Here is a 14,582-nt window from a genome sequence, read left to right as displayed (position 1 = left end):
ATTGAAAGACGAGAGAAATAACAACAAAAGAGGACAATATTATGTGTTATTACTTAACGTAAAATGAAAAAGGGGAGGAGGGGGGACTGCACATCTCTGAAGAGGAAAATTTACTAGCTGTCAGTGACAAGATTCAGAAAGGACTAAAGTAAAAGAAAAATAAAACCAGGGGAAGGTAAGGTAGCTACAAATAAAAGAGACCTTAGCCATTCATTTACACAGCCGCACACATCCTCATTCACCACTGTCCACAAACACCGTTAATATACATGGTACTATATATCCACTAATTCTCCTATAAATTCACTAATTCTCCATACACTCTCTAATTACTGTGATGTTCAAATACTACTACCACCACCAGATGCAGCTCCTAAATAATGAGTAATTATCTATCTATCTATTGCCAGACGCCATAATCCCGTAAGGGGTGGCCATTTGACTTTGAGTTATTTGTTTTACGGGGAGGGGCACTAACCCTCCACCAACCCACTTGTTGACACGTAGGGAGCACGTATGGTTTGGTTATATGGTTACCACCCAGCATTGTAAATGGTTTCTTGGCTTACAGGAAACCATTTGGCTTGTCACTCAATGTAAAGCCACCTGTAAAGGAAAGAAAAGCAATAAGAAGTGACAGGAAAGATGGGAGAAATAGGAAGAGAGGAGGACAGGCACAGAAAAAGAACGATAAAGGCTAAGGAAGATGTAGGCAGCACTACATCAAGTGAGTGGATGATGGTCACCACCACCTACTGAAGAATATATTGGAAAAAAAAAAAAAAAATCTATAGTTCCCATCATCTCTAGCTTGGCAGATTTTTGTCCTTTTGCAGCTCATAAGCCAAGAGTCAATGGCAAAATAAGACAATCGCTACTATGGTTGTATATCACTCCATCACACTTTCTCATGACTAGCACCAGTGCAGTGGAGTGTATGTATAACGCAAGATAGATTATGTGGAACCTCGTGTTATATCAATTTCGTGTTGAGAGGTGGCATATATTTACATGTAAAACAGGGGGTTAGGTTCTGGAGACCACTAATTTCCCCCAAAACATATGAACTTCTTCAGGAAATGCCACTGGCATTGCATCCAATTCCACGAACAGTGAACTCTGACCATCAACTTCATAATTATTTATGCCTTTAAACAAGAAGTAAGTCAACCAAGCAATGTAATTTGTATGAAAACTTAACTTACATGGACTCAACCACTGTATTAACATCAACATGCAAACCCATCACATATTGCAAGTGCCGAATTTTCCTGATCCCAAGTCATCAGCAAATTACTACGGCCGTCACAAAACCTTTTCACACTTACTGCACTGAAGTTAGCTGTATGTAAAACCTCTTGAATATTGCAGTTCCCTCATCACACAAATTGCACCTGAGTTACAATAGCTACCCTGTATCTCCCCTGCATCAATCTCTTTGTCTGAAGCCCTCACACCCTTTACCACATGAACTCGTCCAACCCAACCCTAATCCCATTATTAATAACGACACAAAGTTCCTTCCCTCTACCCTATCACCTTTCTACTCCATACCTACGTCTGTGCTATCCTCTCTCTCTCTCGTTCTTATACTGTCGTTCTTATTCTCTCTCTCTCTTCCAGATTTAAGTCCAATGTTGTCTCCACTCGTCCACTTATCTCCTATCCTTCCCCGAACTGCGATTATCACCTTACCGTACCTCCTTGTCAGTTTTTTCACCTGACCCCATCCTTCCTTGCTATGACTGACCTGACACACACACACACACACACACACACACACACACACACACACACACACACACACACACACACACACACCGCTAGCTGGTGCAGTGGTAATGTTCTCGCTTGCCAACTGGTGGACGGAAGTTCGCGCCTCGCTCAGGTTGCGAAAAGTTTCACTGACGAAGTGGGTGGTTACTGTCCCCCTTGAGCAAGGGGACAGGTGTGTGGGTGTGTGAAGGTCACAGCCTTGCCCTTAGATCGGACTATATGAGCTCTCAGCTCCCTTCCGGGAGGGTAAAAGCTGACGATCAAGACCATCAAGTGATCCTGACCGACCCGGTGAATTACACACACACAAATGTACATTACATATGTTGCCCAGTCTGGCAAAAATGCACTCATCTGGCAACACTGTAAAGACCTGTGGCAGTGAGGGAGGAGGGACAAAAGCACGGCACACACGTAAACAAACGTGGCCACAGAGAAAGAAATGTCCCCATTTTGAGTCTCGAGTAATTAAGTGATATTAGTGTTATTATAAAACATTGGGAGAAATTAAATGTTCAAGTTATTGTACAGTTGTTGCTTCATTTTCTCTTAAATCGTGACTCTACTGTATCAATCTTTTGCTACAGCTCAGTATGCATAATTCAGAAATGGCAATTTCAGACAAAGTTAAAGAAAACAGACTGCAGTACAGTATAGCATAACTGACAGACATGTAAACATGCAGTTCCTATTACAGCATGGTACTATAATAAATAAGGCATGGATGTGTTCCAAAATATAAAAACTTTTTTTCATACAACTGGGACTGAAACATAAGGGAAAGTGGCAAATCAATTTTAATGGTACAAATGGAACTTCAATGAGGAATTCTTTCATAATTTACTGTGGTATTAACCCCATGTACTGTACATGGTTACATATTATACTGGTCCCTTCTTGGTACTAGCAGGTGATTTTCTTATTAAGATCAGGAGAGAGATCATGCATGATGAAGTAAACTGAAGGTATATCTTAAACCTCCAGATTGAAAAGTCTCTATGTAAAATCATCTGGAGGTACAAGATGAAAGTACATTATCAAACTGAATGGATAATTTTTAAAATGCAACTTCCTGGTATAACGCAAAATTTATATAACACAAACCATACGTGTCTCACAAATAAGAATGCAACTCACAGAGGCCAATGAAGATTGCCTTCCTCATCTGCTACAGGAGTGACTGAGGAGCCTGGGAGTTGATTCGGGTGTGTGGGAGTGTGGTGTGGTTCCCCATCACCAAGTTGCCAGTCATCAAAGTCCTGAGGGTACTGTTGGGGGGCAGGCACCAATTCATGCACCTGTAAAGGGGTCAATGGTTACAGTTCAAACAGAAACTTGTTAGCAGTTGTTCCAATGTTTTAACTCATTCAGTCAGTGCTAGAGGGGGTTGCTTTATTACAGTGGCATCAATATACAGTCGTACTATTAAATGATGTCACAAACTCCACTGAAAATGAATAGAATCTGAGTATTATTATAGTTTTAGTAAAAAACACAATTACTAGATTTTGATCCATTTTTTCGGTATTTTAGACAATTCTAAGAACTTTTCTTCTATGGCATTTTCGTCACAAATTATTTTTATTTTACTCCTGAAGGTTAGCTTAGGTTAGGTTAGATTAGGTTATCTTCAAGAGCAAAATAAAAATAATTTGCGACAAAAATGCCATAGATGAAAAGTGTCTTAGAATTGTCTAAAATACCAAAAAAACATATCAAAATCTCGCAATTGTGTTTTTGGGTGAAACTATAATTTTGCCAGAATCTGTGACATCACTTTCTAGCACAACTGTACCCAAGCAGTCCCCCAACCTCCTCCCTGTCCCCCAGATGCAGGACAGTGTACTGCAGCAAGGCAGCCTCAGCCAGCAGTCCAATAGATTTACATTCAGATAAGCGCCTTGGATAGCAAATGGCTACTACTAATCTCTTCAATCTGTTGATGCATTTTGTACTCTACAGTATTTTGTTTTTTCTATTAAAGCCAGTTGTACTGACCTCAGAAGATATCACTATTGCAAAAAGATTAATGATGGCTATACCTAACTCCTTCAATCTGAAAAGTCTCTCTTAAGCTGCATACATTCACCTGGAGATGAAATGGATTACAGTAAAGTACATATATATATATATATATAAATATACACAGTAATATAAAATGTCTTCCAGTTGAAGAAGTATCATATTTCACTGCATATAAGATGCTTCCCCTCCCCCTCCCCTCCCCCCAAAAAAAATCATTAGAAAGTCCCCATGCACCTTCAAAGATGAAAGTCACAAGGTTACACTGGAGTTAGCTCTGGCTCTGTTCAAACCAGCCACATATACAGTTACTGCAAATTGACTAATGACCTCCTCCCACAAGGTATTAAAAAACACAGAAATCATATTATATCACAATGTTTGTTCATGAAATGCCATTCATTAATATGAATTCATGTTTCCCTTGTTTTTCAGGACCAGTTGGATGTGTTTTGGGATGGAATCACTTAGATTTCTAAAGTAATCTAAGGACATTTCTTTGCACCAAACATCGGCCAGTTCAGTCTTGAGGTTGTCCAGATTGGGTGTCTTCTTCTTTGCCATGATTTTCTTCATCTTTGCCCAGCAGTTTTCCATCAGATTTGGATCCGGACTGTTGCCAGGCCAGTCGAGGACCTCAATCAGATTATTCTGAAGCCATTTTGTCAACTTTCTTGACTTGTGACATGGAGCTGAATAGTGCATGAAAAAGTCACACCCAAGAAAAGCAAACAAGTTTAACAAATGATCTTTCAGAACCCGAATGTACAGGCCACCATTCGTCATCAAGTTCTTAGGAAGAAAGTATAGGCCTCCCCTTCCCATTTCACCTGAGAAACACTCCCATACCATTACTGATTGTGGGTGCTAAACAGTCGGCACCGTGTAAGCAGAGTCATATCGACTACGGGAGGCAAGGTGCTGAACCTTGGCAGAACACACCTGCAACACTTGAAATGTGCTTTCATCGGAAAACATAACTTTTCTCCACTCATCCGATGTCCAGTGTGCATACTTCTTGGCAAACTGAATGAACTGCTTCTTCATGAGGTCAGTGAGACGTGGTTTCTTGGCTTCGGTGAGGCTTGGCAAACCCAGCTCCTTCTGCAAGCGGTGTTGGATAGTTCGAACTGAGACGTCTTGTAACAGCTGAGGATGCATTCTCTTCAATTCTGCTGCTGTCAGTTGAGGATTCTTCATTACTTCCCTCTTCAGAAGTGTATCTGTACCTCTGGAAGTCTTCCTCTTCTTTCCACCGCCATGCTTGTGCTCTGGTATGACATCAAGTGGCAGGCCGCGCGCCGCAGGAAGAATCTTCGTGACAGTTGACTTTATGCATCCAATACATTCACAAATTGTGTTGACAGGGACATTATCCTGCCTCCATGCAATGGATGGACCCTCTCATCCCTTGTGCAGTACTTTCCAAGCATGACAACTTGACTCTAGGAAAATAACAGGGCAAACAGTAATACATACGAAAAAAGAGGGAGGTGCTATAGTCGGACTCACGCTCGTTTGCGGCTGTGGTGTGGCCCGCACCTGTGTACAGTGTTGCCACGTTTTCTATACCGTTATCTCTCTCTCTCTCTCTCTCTCTCCTGGTGGGAGATGTGAGCCACCCTGAGTACTTTTGATTCTTTTATAAGTTGTTTATAATTGTGCTTTCATTTGTTATTTTGGTTTTGTTGTATTTAGTGATATTTTTCATTTTTTGTATACGGCGACAGATGATCCGTTATTGCAGTACCATGATTGATTTTCATTCATTCATTCTCTTTCCCCTTCCTCCATCTCTCTCTCCACACCACCCCTGAGGTCAAGGCCACCGACTGGGTGTGGAAGTGTTGCCGCTCGCGAGTGAATAATGTTTTTTTTTTTTTTACTTCAGTATTGGCATATGCCTACTATTTTGTCCTACATATTAGCTTATGATTATAAATGTAATTATTCCTCACCCTTAAAATTACAGTAAAAGCCAGTAAATGTGAGCATTTTTCCCTAGCAACACCTGTACAAGCTATCCTTGTGTCTACGGAGGGGTACGTACTTTATCTTAAGCCAGACTGGGTGTGTCAGTGCTGCCACTCACAAGAATTATATGAATTATTTCTTTTACTTTGGATATTGGCATATTTCTTCTTTTTTCAGGCTCATTCTCTTATATCCATAACTGTAATATTATTACCCACCCTAAAACTACGCTAAAAAACATTAAAAGTGACTACAATTTCTTTTAGCAACACTGTACAATATGTATGCCATGTTTCTGTGTTACTGTATAAATATTTTATGCATAATAGGATTACTGTTGATTCATCCATCAAAATACACAAGTGTAAGTTTTATTCATCTGAATTTATCGAATTTGTGATGCCTTGTACATAAATAGCTTCCGTTTCACATCGCAAGTTGGGGAAACGTGGCACCATTGTACACAGGTGCGGGCCACACCACAGCCGCAAACGGGCGCGAGTCCGACTATAGCTCGGAGCGACGGGAACATATACTCCTACTCGTGCTTCTAGGCAAGCACTGACGTACTGGGTGTTTCACCACCTGTGACCTCCCACCAACAGCAGAGGAGTTGCCAGTTACTTCTTGCCCAAAAAATTCACTTGGTAGGGGGTGGAAACTCAAAGCAAAGATAAGCAACTCTCCCATAGCAATTCTGTGTGTACTGTAGGTCCCAAGTCAGTTTGTGGTGGGTGTACAGTAGGCCCTCTAATTCTGTGATCTCTAACTTTGCATATTCCTATGATGCACAGTACACCCCCAAAATACTCATTTTAAAAATTCAGGTGAAAAATTAGCATTTCCAAACTACTTTGCCGCACGGAGGAGTGACATCATCGTGTCTGCCGCATCAGAGCAAGCCATTGTTTATACAGTAATCCCTTAATTCACGCAAACTTTTTTCACGCGATTTCGGTTATCCACAAATTTTTTTATACAATAATTAAAACATAAAATTATAGTATTCAGATAAATAATTTTAATATATGTGAGAAATAAATAAAATATAAAAATGCCTACCCGCTGCCCGTGCACATGCATGTGTGTGTGTGTGTGTGTGTGTGTGTGTGTGTATTTACCTATTTGTATTTACCTATTTGCAGTATACAGGAATTGAGCTAAGCTCATGTTGTCCTGTCTCCATATCTACATTTATCTAGTCTACTTTTAAACACATGAATGTTTTTCACCTGCACCACCTCTTCGTCTAAGTCATTCCAAATACTTATGCTTCTATTCAGGAAACTGAACCTTTTAAGATTATTAAGACATCTATTTTTCCTCAACTCGAAGTCATGACCTCTTGCTCTTCCATCATCCAGCACAAAAAGATCCTCTCTATCCACCCTTTCCAATTCTCTTACATTTCTAAAGATCATGATTCACCTCTTTCCCTTCTCTCGCGCAGTGTTGGTAACCTCAGTTTTTTCCAATCTCTCCTTGTAGGTGAGTTCTCTTAAGCTTGGTATCATCCTCGTTGCCATCCGTTGAACCCTCTCTAATTTATCAATATGCTTCTTCAAGTGAGGTGACCATACCACAGCTGCATACTCCAGTCTTGGTCTTATCATGGTCACTATCAACTCCCTCGGCATTTCCTCGTCCATATAATTAAAAGCCACTCTCATGTTGGTCAGCAATCCATAAGTGCCTCCAATGATTTTGTTTATATGCTTTTCTGGTGACAAGTCATCCTGAATAATCACTCCCAAATCTTTCTCATCATTTCTTTAATTATCTCATTGCCCATTTTATATGTCCAGTGCAGTCTTTTTTAACTCATTCCCATTTCTAACACATGACACTTCTTGGCATTAAAATCCATTTTCCAAGACTGGCTCCAGCTGTGGAGCTTGTCCAAGTCCTCTTGCAGGTTTTTACAACTATCAATACCTTTAACATGTTTCAGAATTTTAGCATCATCTGCGAACATACTCATGTAACTATTCAAACCCTCTGGCAAATCATTTACATATATCAGAAACATTACTGGAGCTAAGACAGAGCCCTGGGGCACTCCACTAGTCACGTTTCTCCATTGTGACACCTTGTCCCTCATGACTGTTCTCTGCCTTCCTATCAATTAATCTCCCATTCACTCTAACAGTTTCCCATGCACCCCTCCACAGGTCTTCAACTTCCACAGCAGTCTCCTACTGGGCACCCTGTCAAATGCTTTCCTGAGATTGAGCTAGACACAATCTGCCCATCCCTCTCTCTCTTGTATATCTATTACCCTACTGTAGAAACTTAATAAGTTAGTAACACATGATCTTCCTTCCCTAAAACCAAACTGTTTTGGTGTTATCACTTCAGTTTCTTCTAAGTGCTTTATCCATCTTTTTCTAATAATTTTCTCGCAGATTTTACAAACAACACTAGTAAGTGATACAGGTCTGTAATTGAGTGGATTTTCCCTATCTCCTCCCTCGAAAATTGACACAATACTTGCTCTTTTCCAATCTTTAGGTAACTGTCCATTTTCCAGTGAGGTCTTGATGATATAAACAGGCCATACTAACTGGTCTGCACATTCTTTCAGGATTCATCCAGACACACCATCTGGTCCCATTGCTTTTCTCACATCCAAATCCCTCATCAGCTGCAGCACCTCATTCACGTCAACTGTAATTTCTGCCATTCCCATTATCCTGGGTTCCATTTCAGGTTCCCTAAATTCCTCCTCCAACACATAAACTGACTGCAGCTTGTTGTTCATTATTTCACACAATTCTTCTCTTTCGTATGTTTCATTTCCATCCCTCAATCGTATTATACTGTCCTTAACTTTCATTTTACCATTTACAAACCTATAAAATAGTTTCGTCTCTTTTTTACATTTAGTTACAATAACGGCCATGCCACGTTGAGTACACCGCTTCTCATCCGATCAGCGAAGTTAAGCAACGTTGGGTCTGGTTAGTACTTGGATGGGTGACCGTCTGGGAATACCAGATGCTGTTGGCATCCCTACGTGTCAAGTGGGGTTGGTGGAGGATTAGTGCCCCTCCCTGTAAAACAATTAACTCTAAGCCCTTGACCACCCCGTTTGGGATACATGGCGTCTGGCAATGGATGGATGGATCTTTTTCGTATTTCCTTTCTTCTTCTCTCAGCACCCTTACAAATTCATTTCATACCTGCTTGTACTCCTCCCAAGCCCTTTCACTATACTTTTTTCTCACTTTATTCTATGCTCTTTTTCTTGCCTCTTGTGCCATTCTACATCTGTTGTTAAACCATTCTTTCTTCCTTTCCACAACTGCGAGAAAATTTTGGGACATATTTACTAACTCCTGTTTTATGTATTTCTATCAAAAACTCATATTTCTCATCAACATTTGTGATCGTATTCATTTTACTCTAGTCTACATTTTGGAAAAAGTTCCTCAGGGAAGCAAAGTCTGCTTTCCCATAATCTACAGTATTTTCTCTGTGTTTTTCATCTCTTTCCTTTCCCTTACTCCCGTTACTTCCATCCTAATAACCAGATGATCACTGTGTGTGTGTGTGTGTGTGTGTGTGTGTGTGTGTGTGTGTGTGTGTGTGTGTGCGCACACATGTGGGTGTGTGTGCGCGTGGGTGGGAGGTTGGCCTACCACGCACCACAGTCAGTTTGAATCCGACGCTCGAACCGTGCATGACTTGCGAATCGTTATTTGTGACTTATTTTTCTGCCTTCCAGTGTTTGCTTGCCTTGTTTGCCAACATGGGGCCTAAGTGTAGTGCTAGTGATGCAAGTGGTAACACACCAAAGCGGCTCGTGAAGTGATGTCGCTGACAGAGAAAGTTAAAGTGTTGGACAAACTTAGGGAAGGAATGTCGGCGAGTGCTGTTGGTCATATGTTTGGTTTCGGGACAATTCGCCGTCAGAACGATTCCCCGTCATTAATTTACATACCAGTTTATTTAGCAAGAACACTAGTCTTTTACTTATATGAGTTATAAAATCCCCCTGAAAATTAGTTATTAAAGTATTAATTAATCAACAATAAGTATATTAATAGAATGACAGGGAACTGTCCAGGGTGCAAATTGTCCTGACGAGGAATCGTCATGTTTTGACGGTGAATTGACTTGACGGCGAATTTTTCGGAACCTTATGTTTGGGGTGAATGAGTCAGCTGTTCATACAATAAAGAAGGCAGAACATAGCATACGGGAGGCAGTGAGGGCTAGTGCACCAGACTGTGCTAAATTGTCTCCACCTACGCCTGTGTTTGTCAGCTTTCAGTAAGTGTTAAATTTTTTACATTTTTGTTATTTTTCATAATTTATGCTAGTTTACTAGGTATATGTAGTGCATAAACAGTATTATTCAGATGTAATACACTTAATACACGCATCATTACGTGCACACATGCGCAGAACGTATACGTGAATTTACCACATACGCGAAGGGTCTGGGAATGTAACCCTCACGTAAATTAAGGGATTACTGTACTGCATTTCACGTGTGCTCTGACCCTAAAAATTCCAGGGTGTGTATAGCATTATCGGAGGATTTTCACTCTGCACCTGTACCATCACAGCTCCACCGATCAAGAAGAATAAGAAGATAAGTTTGGCGACCAAACTGATGATGACAGAGATGAAGAAAGTGACGATGGCAGCTCCACAGGGCCACGGTAGCCTCATCAAAGTCTTGGCCCCCCGCCACCCTCCCCGCATGCCCAGCCAGCCATCAAATCATTGTATTAAATGCAGGTTTATTTCAATTTTTACTAATAATGATTACTGTTCTTATTTTTAAAAAATATCTATTTAAGGATGTGTATTTCACCACTGTAAAATGATGGGATAAAGTCAAGACAAAGGTTGGGAAAATGTGCCTAGCTGGGGGAGATGCTGACTAATTTACCTATAATACAGGTATTCTATGGTTCAAACTCTGTGAAATTTCAATTTTGTGAAAGTTTTTGTCGACCAAATTCTCGCAAAATTGGAGGCAGTACTGTACAGGTAGTTATTCTATAAACTGTTTATCATTGGTAGAATATACAATAAAAAAAATATTTTAATTAAAACTGTTGATAACTTGTGAAAAATAAGAGGCACTTCAATGTTCACTCGGAAGATTTAGGGAAAACTTCAATGATAGCCATAACTCTTGTGTTTACATACTGACAATGCTGCCACCAGTGAATATAACTGGAAGTCCTCAATACAAGCTTTGAGGTTTAAGATGAACAAGTGTTCGTAACTTTCTACTGGTCTTTATTTTTGTGATTCTACATTTTCTTTGCTGGAATAATGCTGATACTTTACATGCAATCAAGAGACTTGAAAAAAAAACCAACTCTGTGTTTACATACTGGCAGTGCCACAACCTGGTGTTTGCTGATGAAAAAGTTCTCAAGGCAGGCATGGATTTTTTGGATGAACAAGTGCTTGTAACTTATTATTGGCCTTTACATTTTGTGATTTTATACTCCCTTTGCATTAAACCATGCAGATACTTTACAAGCAATCAAGTGACTTAAGGACAAACCTAGCTGGGTCAATCTCAACAATGAAGGAGGGTGGACTGAAGCAATTTCTGGTGTTTATATATATACCGTATATATATGTCTTTAAAATTTTTCCTTTTATATACTGTAGTACAATGATGAATAGTACTGAACAAAGATACTGAAGGATGAATATGTACATAAAAACCCATCTGGTTCAAACTTAGTAAAGGTGCAGAAGGATGGACAGAAGCAATCTGTAGTTTAAATGTATGACTGTGATGGAGATTTACATTATTTTATCTTTCCTGTCACTTCTTATTGCTTTTCTTTCCTTTACAGGTGGCTTTACATTGAGTGACAAACCAAATGGTTTCCTGTAAGCCAAGAAACCATTTACAACGCTGGGTGGTAACCATATAACCAAACCATACGTGCTCCCTACGTGTCAACAAGTGGGTTGGTGGAGGGTTAGTGCCCCTCCCCATAAAACAATTAACTCAAAGTCAAACGGCCACCCCTTACGGGATTATGGCATCTGGTAATAGATAGATAGATGGATACTTCTTATATTCATTAATAATGAAACTACTGACTGATGAATAGTACTGAAAGAAAATACTGAAATGTGAGTGTGCATTTGTGTGAATGTGACATCAAGCTGAGGTGGTAGTGGGTGTTGGACAGGAGTCAATAACTTTTTTTGTTAGACTTGCTCTTCCAAAATTTGGGTGTGTCTTACACAGTGCAGCGTCTTCTATGTGGCGAAATACGGTAAATGAAATAAAGTAAAAAAATTCACACACGCACACAAAATCATTTGGGCAAATCATATTCCTATGTAACTAGGTCTCTTAGACACCATTAAACCTAGACCTGATCACACAAAGTAATCTGGAATTAGCCTCCCAAACATGTTCTGGCCCAGTAGGCTAAGTTGGTTCCAGTTATCTAATCCAGTCCAGCTCTATTTGGCACATATCAACTGAAGTAGGTACATGGGCATGGATGGTTTTACCAGTGGAGTGGAGCCAAAAATTAAGCACAGTATTAATGGCATGAGTGATGAATGATCATTGAATTCCCATACCGGTACTAACAAAGTTACAATTTTATACTTTTTTGGTTTCTGGTTCCTATGCACTCCATTTCCCATCATCATATATTTGGCAAACAAGACAAGAAAACATAAAAAAGGAAAATACAAAAGTGACAAAATGTAGCAACAGAGTGGTCAATGAACCTTAGGCCACACTCATCAAGCAAAGTATTAAAAAATACCAGACACCACAAGAGTGAAAATTATCTGAAATCTGTGGTTCTTGATACCTACACACCTAACTCCCACTCACCTTGAACCTGAAGAGAAGAGGTGAACATGAAATAAGAAGAGCTGTGTTGATGAACCTCTGAATGCCCTGAGGTCCATATATTTCCACCACTCTCTTTGCAGCCTCTTCCTCCCCTAGCTGTGAAGAGATGGTGCACAGCAGACCTGGGAGACCAAAGAGGTGATCTCCATGCAGGTGGGTAATAAATATTGCAGTAATTCTTTGGCCAGTTACACCAGACTTCTGAACCTGGATTTGCGTCCCCTCACCGCAGTCAAACAGCCACACACACCCATCTGTCAATTAAGGTAATGTTACAACTGGTGGGCGATACAAATCTTTACAAAAGACACTGTGCAAAGACCACAAAATGTACTCCCAATTAAGAATCATTTGAATATGAAAAGTGCTAAACAATTCATTTCTTCAGCACAGGATATTCCTAATCATATGATTTTTACAGGCATGTTCATCACCCACCACAACTACAAAGAAAAAATGAACAACCTTCCAACACTACGCTGAATGCCTGGACATCTTTCCTCCTCCATCCAACACTATACTTCACAAACATGCACATAAACACTTAGTTGCCATGGTTTTCCAAAACTTACAGCTAATTAGGATCTTTCATGAACTACCACCAGACATTAACTCTAAAGAAATTATCCTACCTAGACAGACAAGATTGCACCCAGCTAGATTACAGTGTAGTCATCATCCATCTCTATTTCTGTGATACCAAAACAAAATACTGCACCTGTAAAACTCACAAACGATATCCTCACCGCAAAGTAGCCCTAACAACACAAAACTTACAATAATCACCCAATTGGGGGAGGTGATGGCTGAATCAGCAGAGAGGCAGCCTGTAGTCCTAATGAACCCAAAATAAAATCCCAGCTGAGGCAGGGAAAAGTTTAAGGATTTGAATTTCGTAAGAGCAGACTTTCCTGATCTATCAGATGACCCGCTGACGTGTCGTAAAAATACTCCCGCTAATACCAATACACCAATCCTGTATGAGACAGCCCTAGCATGTATTCAGTATGAATGGTGGATGTTAGCACCAAAGTGGTGGCATGTTGAGGTGTAGCGAGGACTACTGGGCCTTGGGATAGGTCACTGCCCCCAAGAAATAGGCCCAGAAGCTTTTACCCAGAGTCGGACACGTAAAAAAAAAAAAAAAAAAAATACCTCATCACAATGCAGACAATCCTTACTATAAGCTCAACTAAGATCTCAGGGGGTGCCTAGCTGAAGTGGGTGGTTTCCTGTGGTCCACTGGGTCCACATCCAGATAAACTTGGGGTTACAACAACAATTACAGTGTTGGGTGGAGGATGATGGATATTACGAGGTATTTTGAGTACTGTACTGGTCACGTCTGAAACAGACATGAGGTAACTAATGACATGAATTGGAAGTGAAGAAAATAAGTGAATCAGAATACAGCTGGAAGCAAAGAAAACGAAATTTCAAACTGAGAGAACTGGACCAGAACTGATTATATGAAATGATGTTTTCTTGGATGAAATCACATTTTTCTCTTTTCTATTCTTTTCTTTTCTTTTTTAATATTATGGCTGGTGGATTACTCATATTTTCTAATCAGAGTTCAGCTAGTCTTCAAATCAAATTTCAGCTTATTTTAGATTTATAAGTATTATCTGATTTTATCCTGTGATTTCCGAAAATCTTGTGCAGTACTTTATTTGCACTTATCACAAAATTGTTTTAGCTTGGAATATCCTTAGCTTTTTTGGTGTTGTGATTTCTGTGCAAGAGAAATAAGATGCCATGCTCTGAAAGGTTTAGTGACTGGATGGATTTAACTTTACTAATTTGCATCTCATCTTCTTTGTCTTTCCAAAAAGTATTTCTCTATACTGTATTACTGTTTTGTATGTGTTCCCTTACCACAACATGGCAACAGTGAAAGACTTACTGCACCACAAGGTTAAATGGTTATTATAAAATGCCCAGT

At 39.9% G+C, this 14,582-nt stretch overlaps 1 protein-coding gene and 1 non-coding gene across 2 annotated transcripts in view; one reads left to right on the top strand and one right to left on the bottom strand.

The window, feature by feature from the left end:
• The window catches only part of LOC145392238 (zinc phosphodiesterase ELAC protein 1-like), a 66,669-nt gene that overhangs the window by 33,211 nt on the left and 18,876 nt on the right, over positions 1–14,582 (bottom strand). The window contains exons 2-3 of the mRNA XM_080266702.1: positions 12,617–12,891; positions 2,914–3,074 (exon numbers count right to left, since the gene is read on the bottom strand). Of these exons, the coding sequence (XP_080122828.1) occupies positions 2,914–3,074; positions 12,617–12,891 (436 nt within the window). The remainder of the gene's footprint in view (positions 1–2,913; positions 3,075–12,616; positions 12,892–14,582) is intronic.
• On the top strand, positions 8,663–8,781 carry LOC145392298 (5S ribosomal RNA). Its single transcript, XR_013895970.1, has one exon. It is a non-coding gene; the product is annotated as a 5S ribosomal RNA (ribosomal RNA).

Source organism: Coenobita brevimanus, chromosome 21 (assembly GCF_032717465.1).
Source record: "Coenobita brevimanus isolate Jiangsu-jjx chromosome 21, ASM3271746v2, whole genome shotgun sequence".
Lineage (NCBI taxonomy): Eukaryota > Metazoa > Arthropoda > Malacostraca > Decapoda > Coenobitidae > Coenobita > Coenobita brevimanus.
Note: the sequence above shows the minus strand (reverse complement) of the source record. Positions and strands in the feature narration are given on the sequence as shown.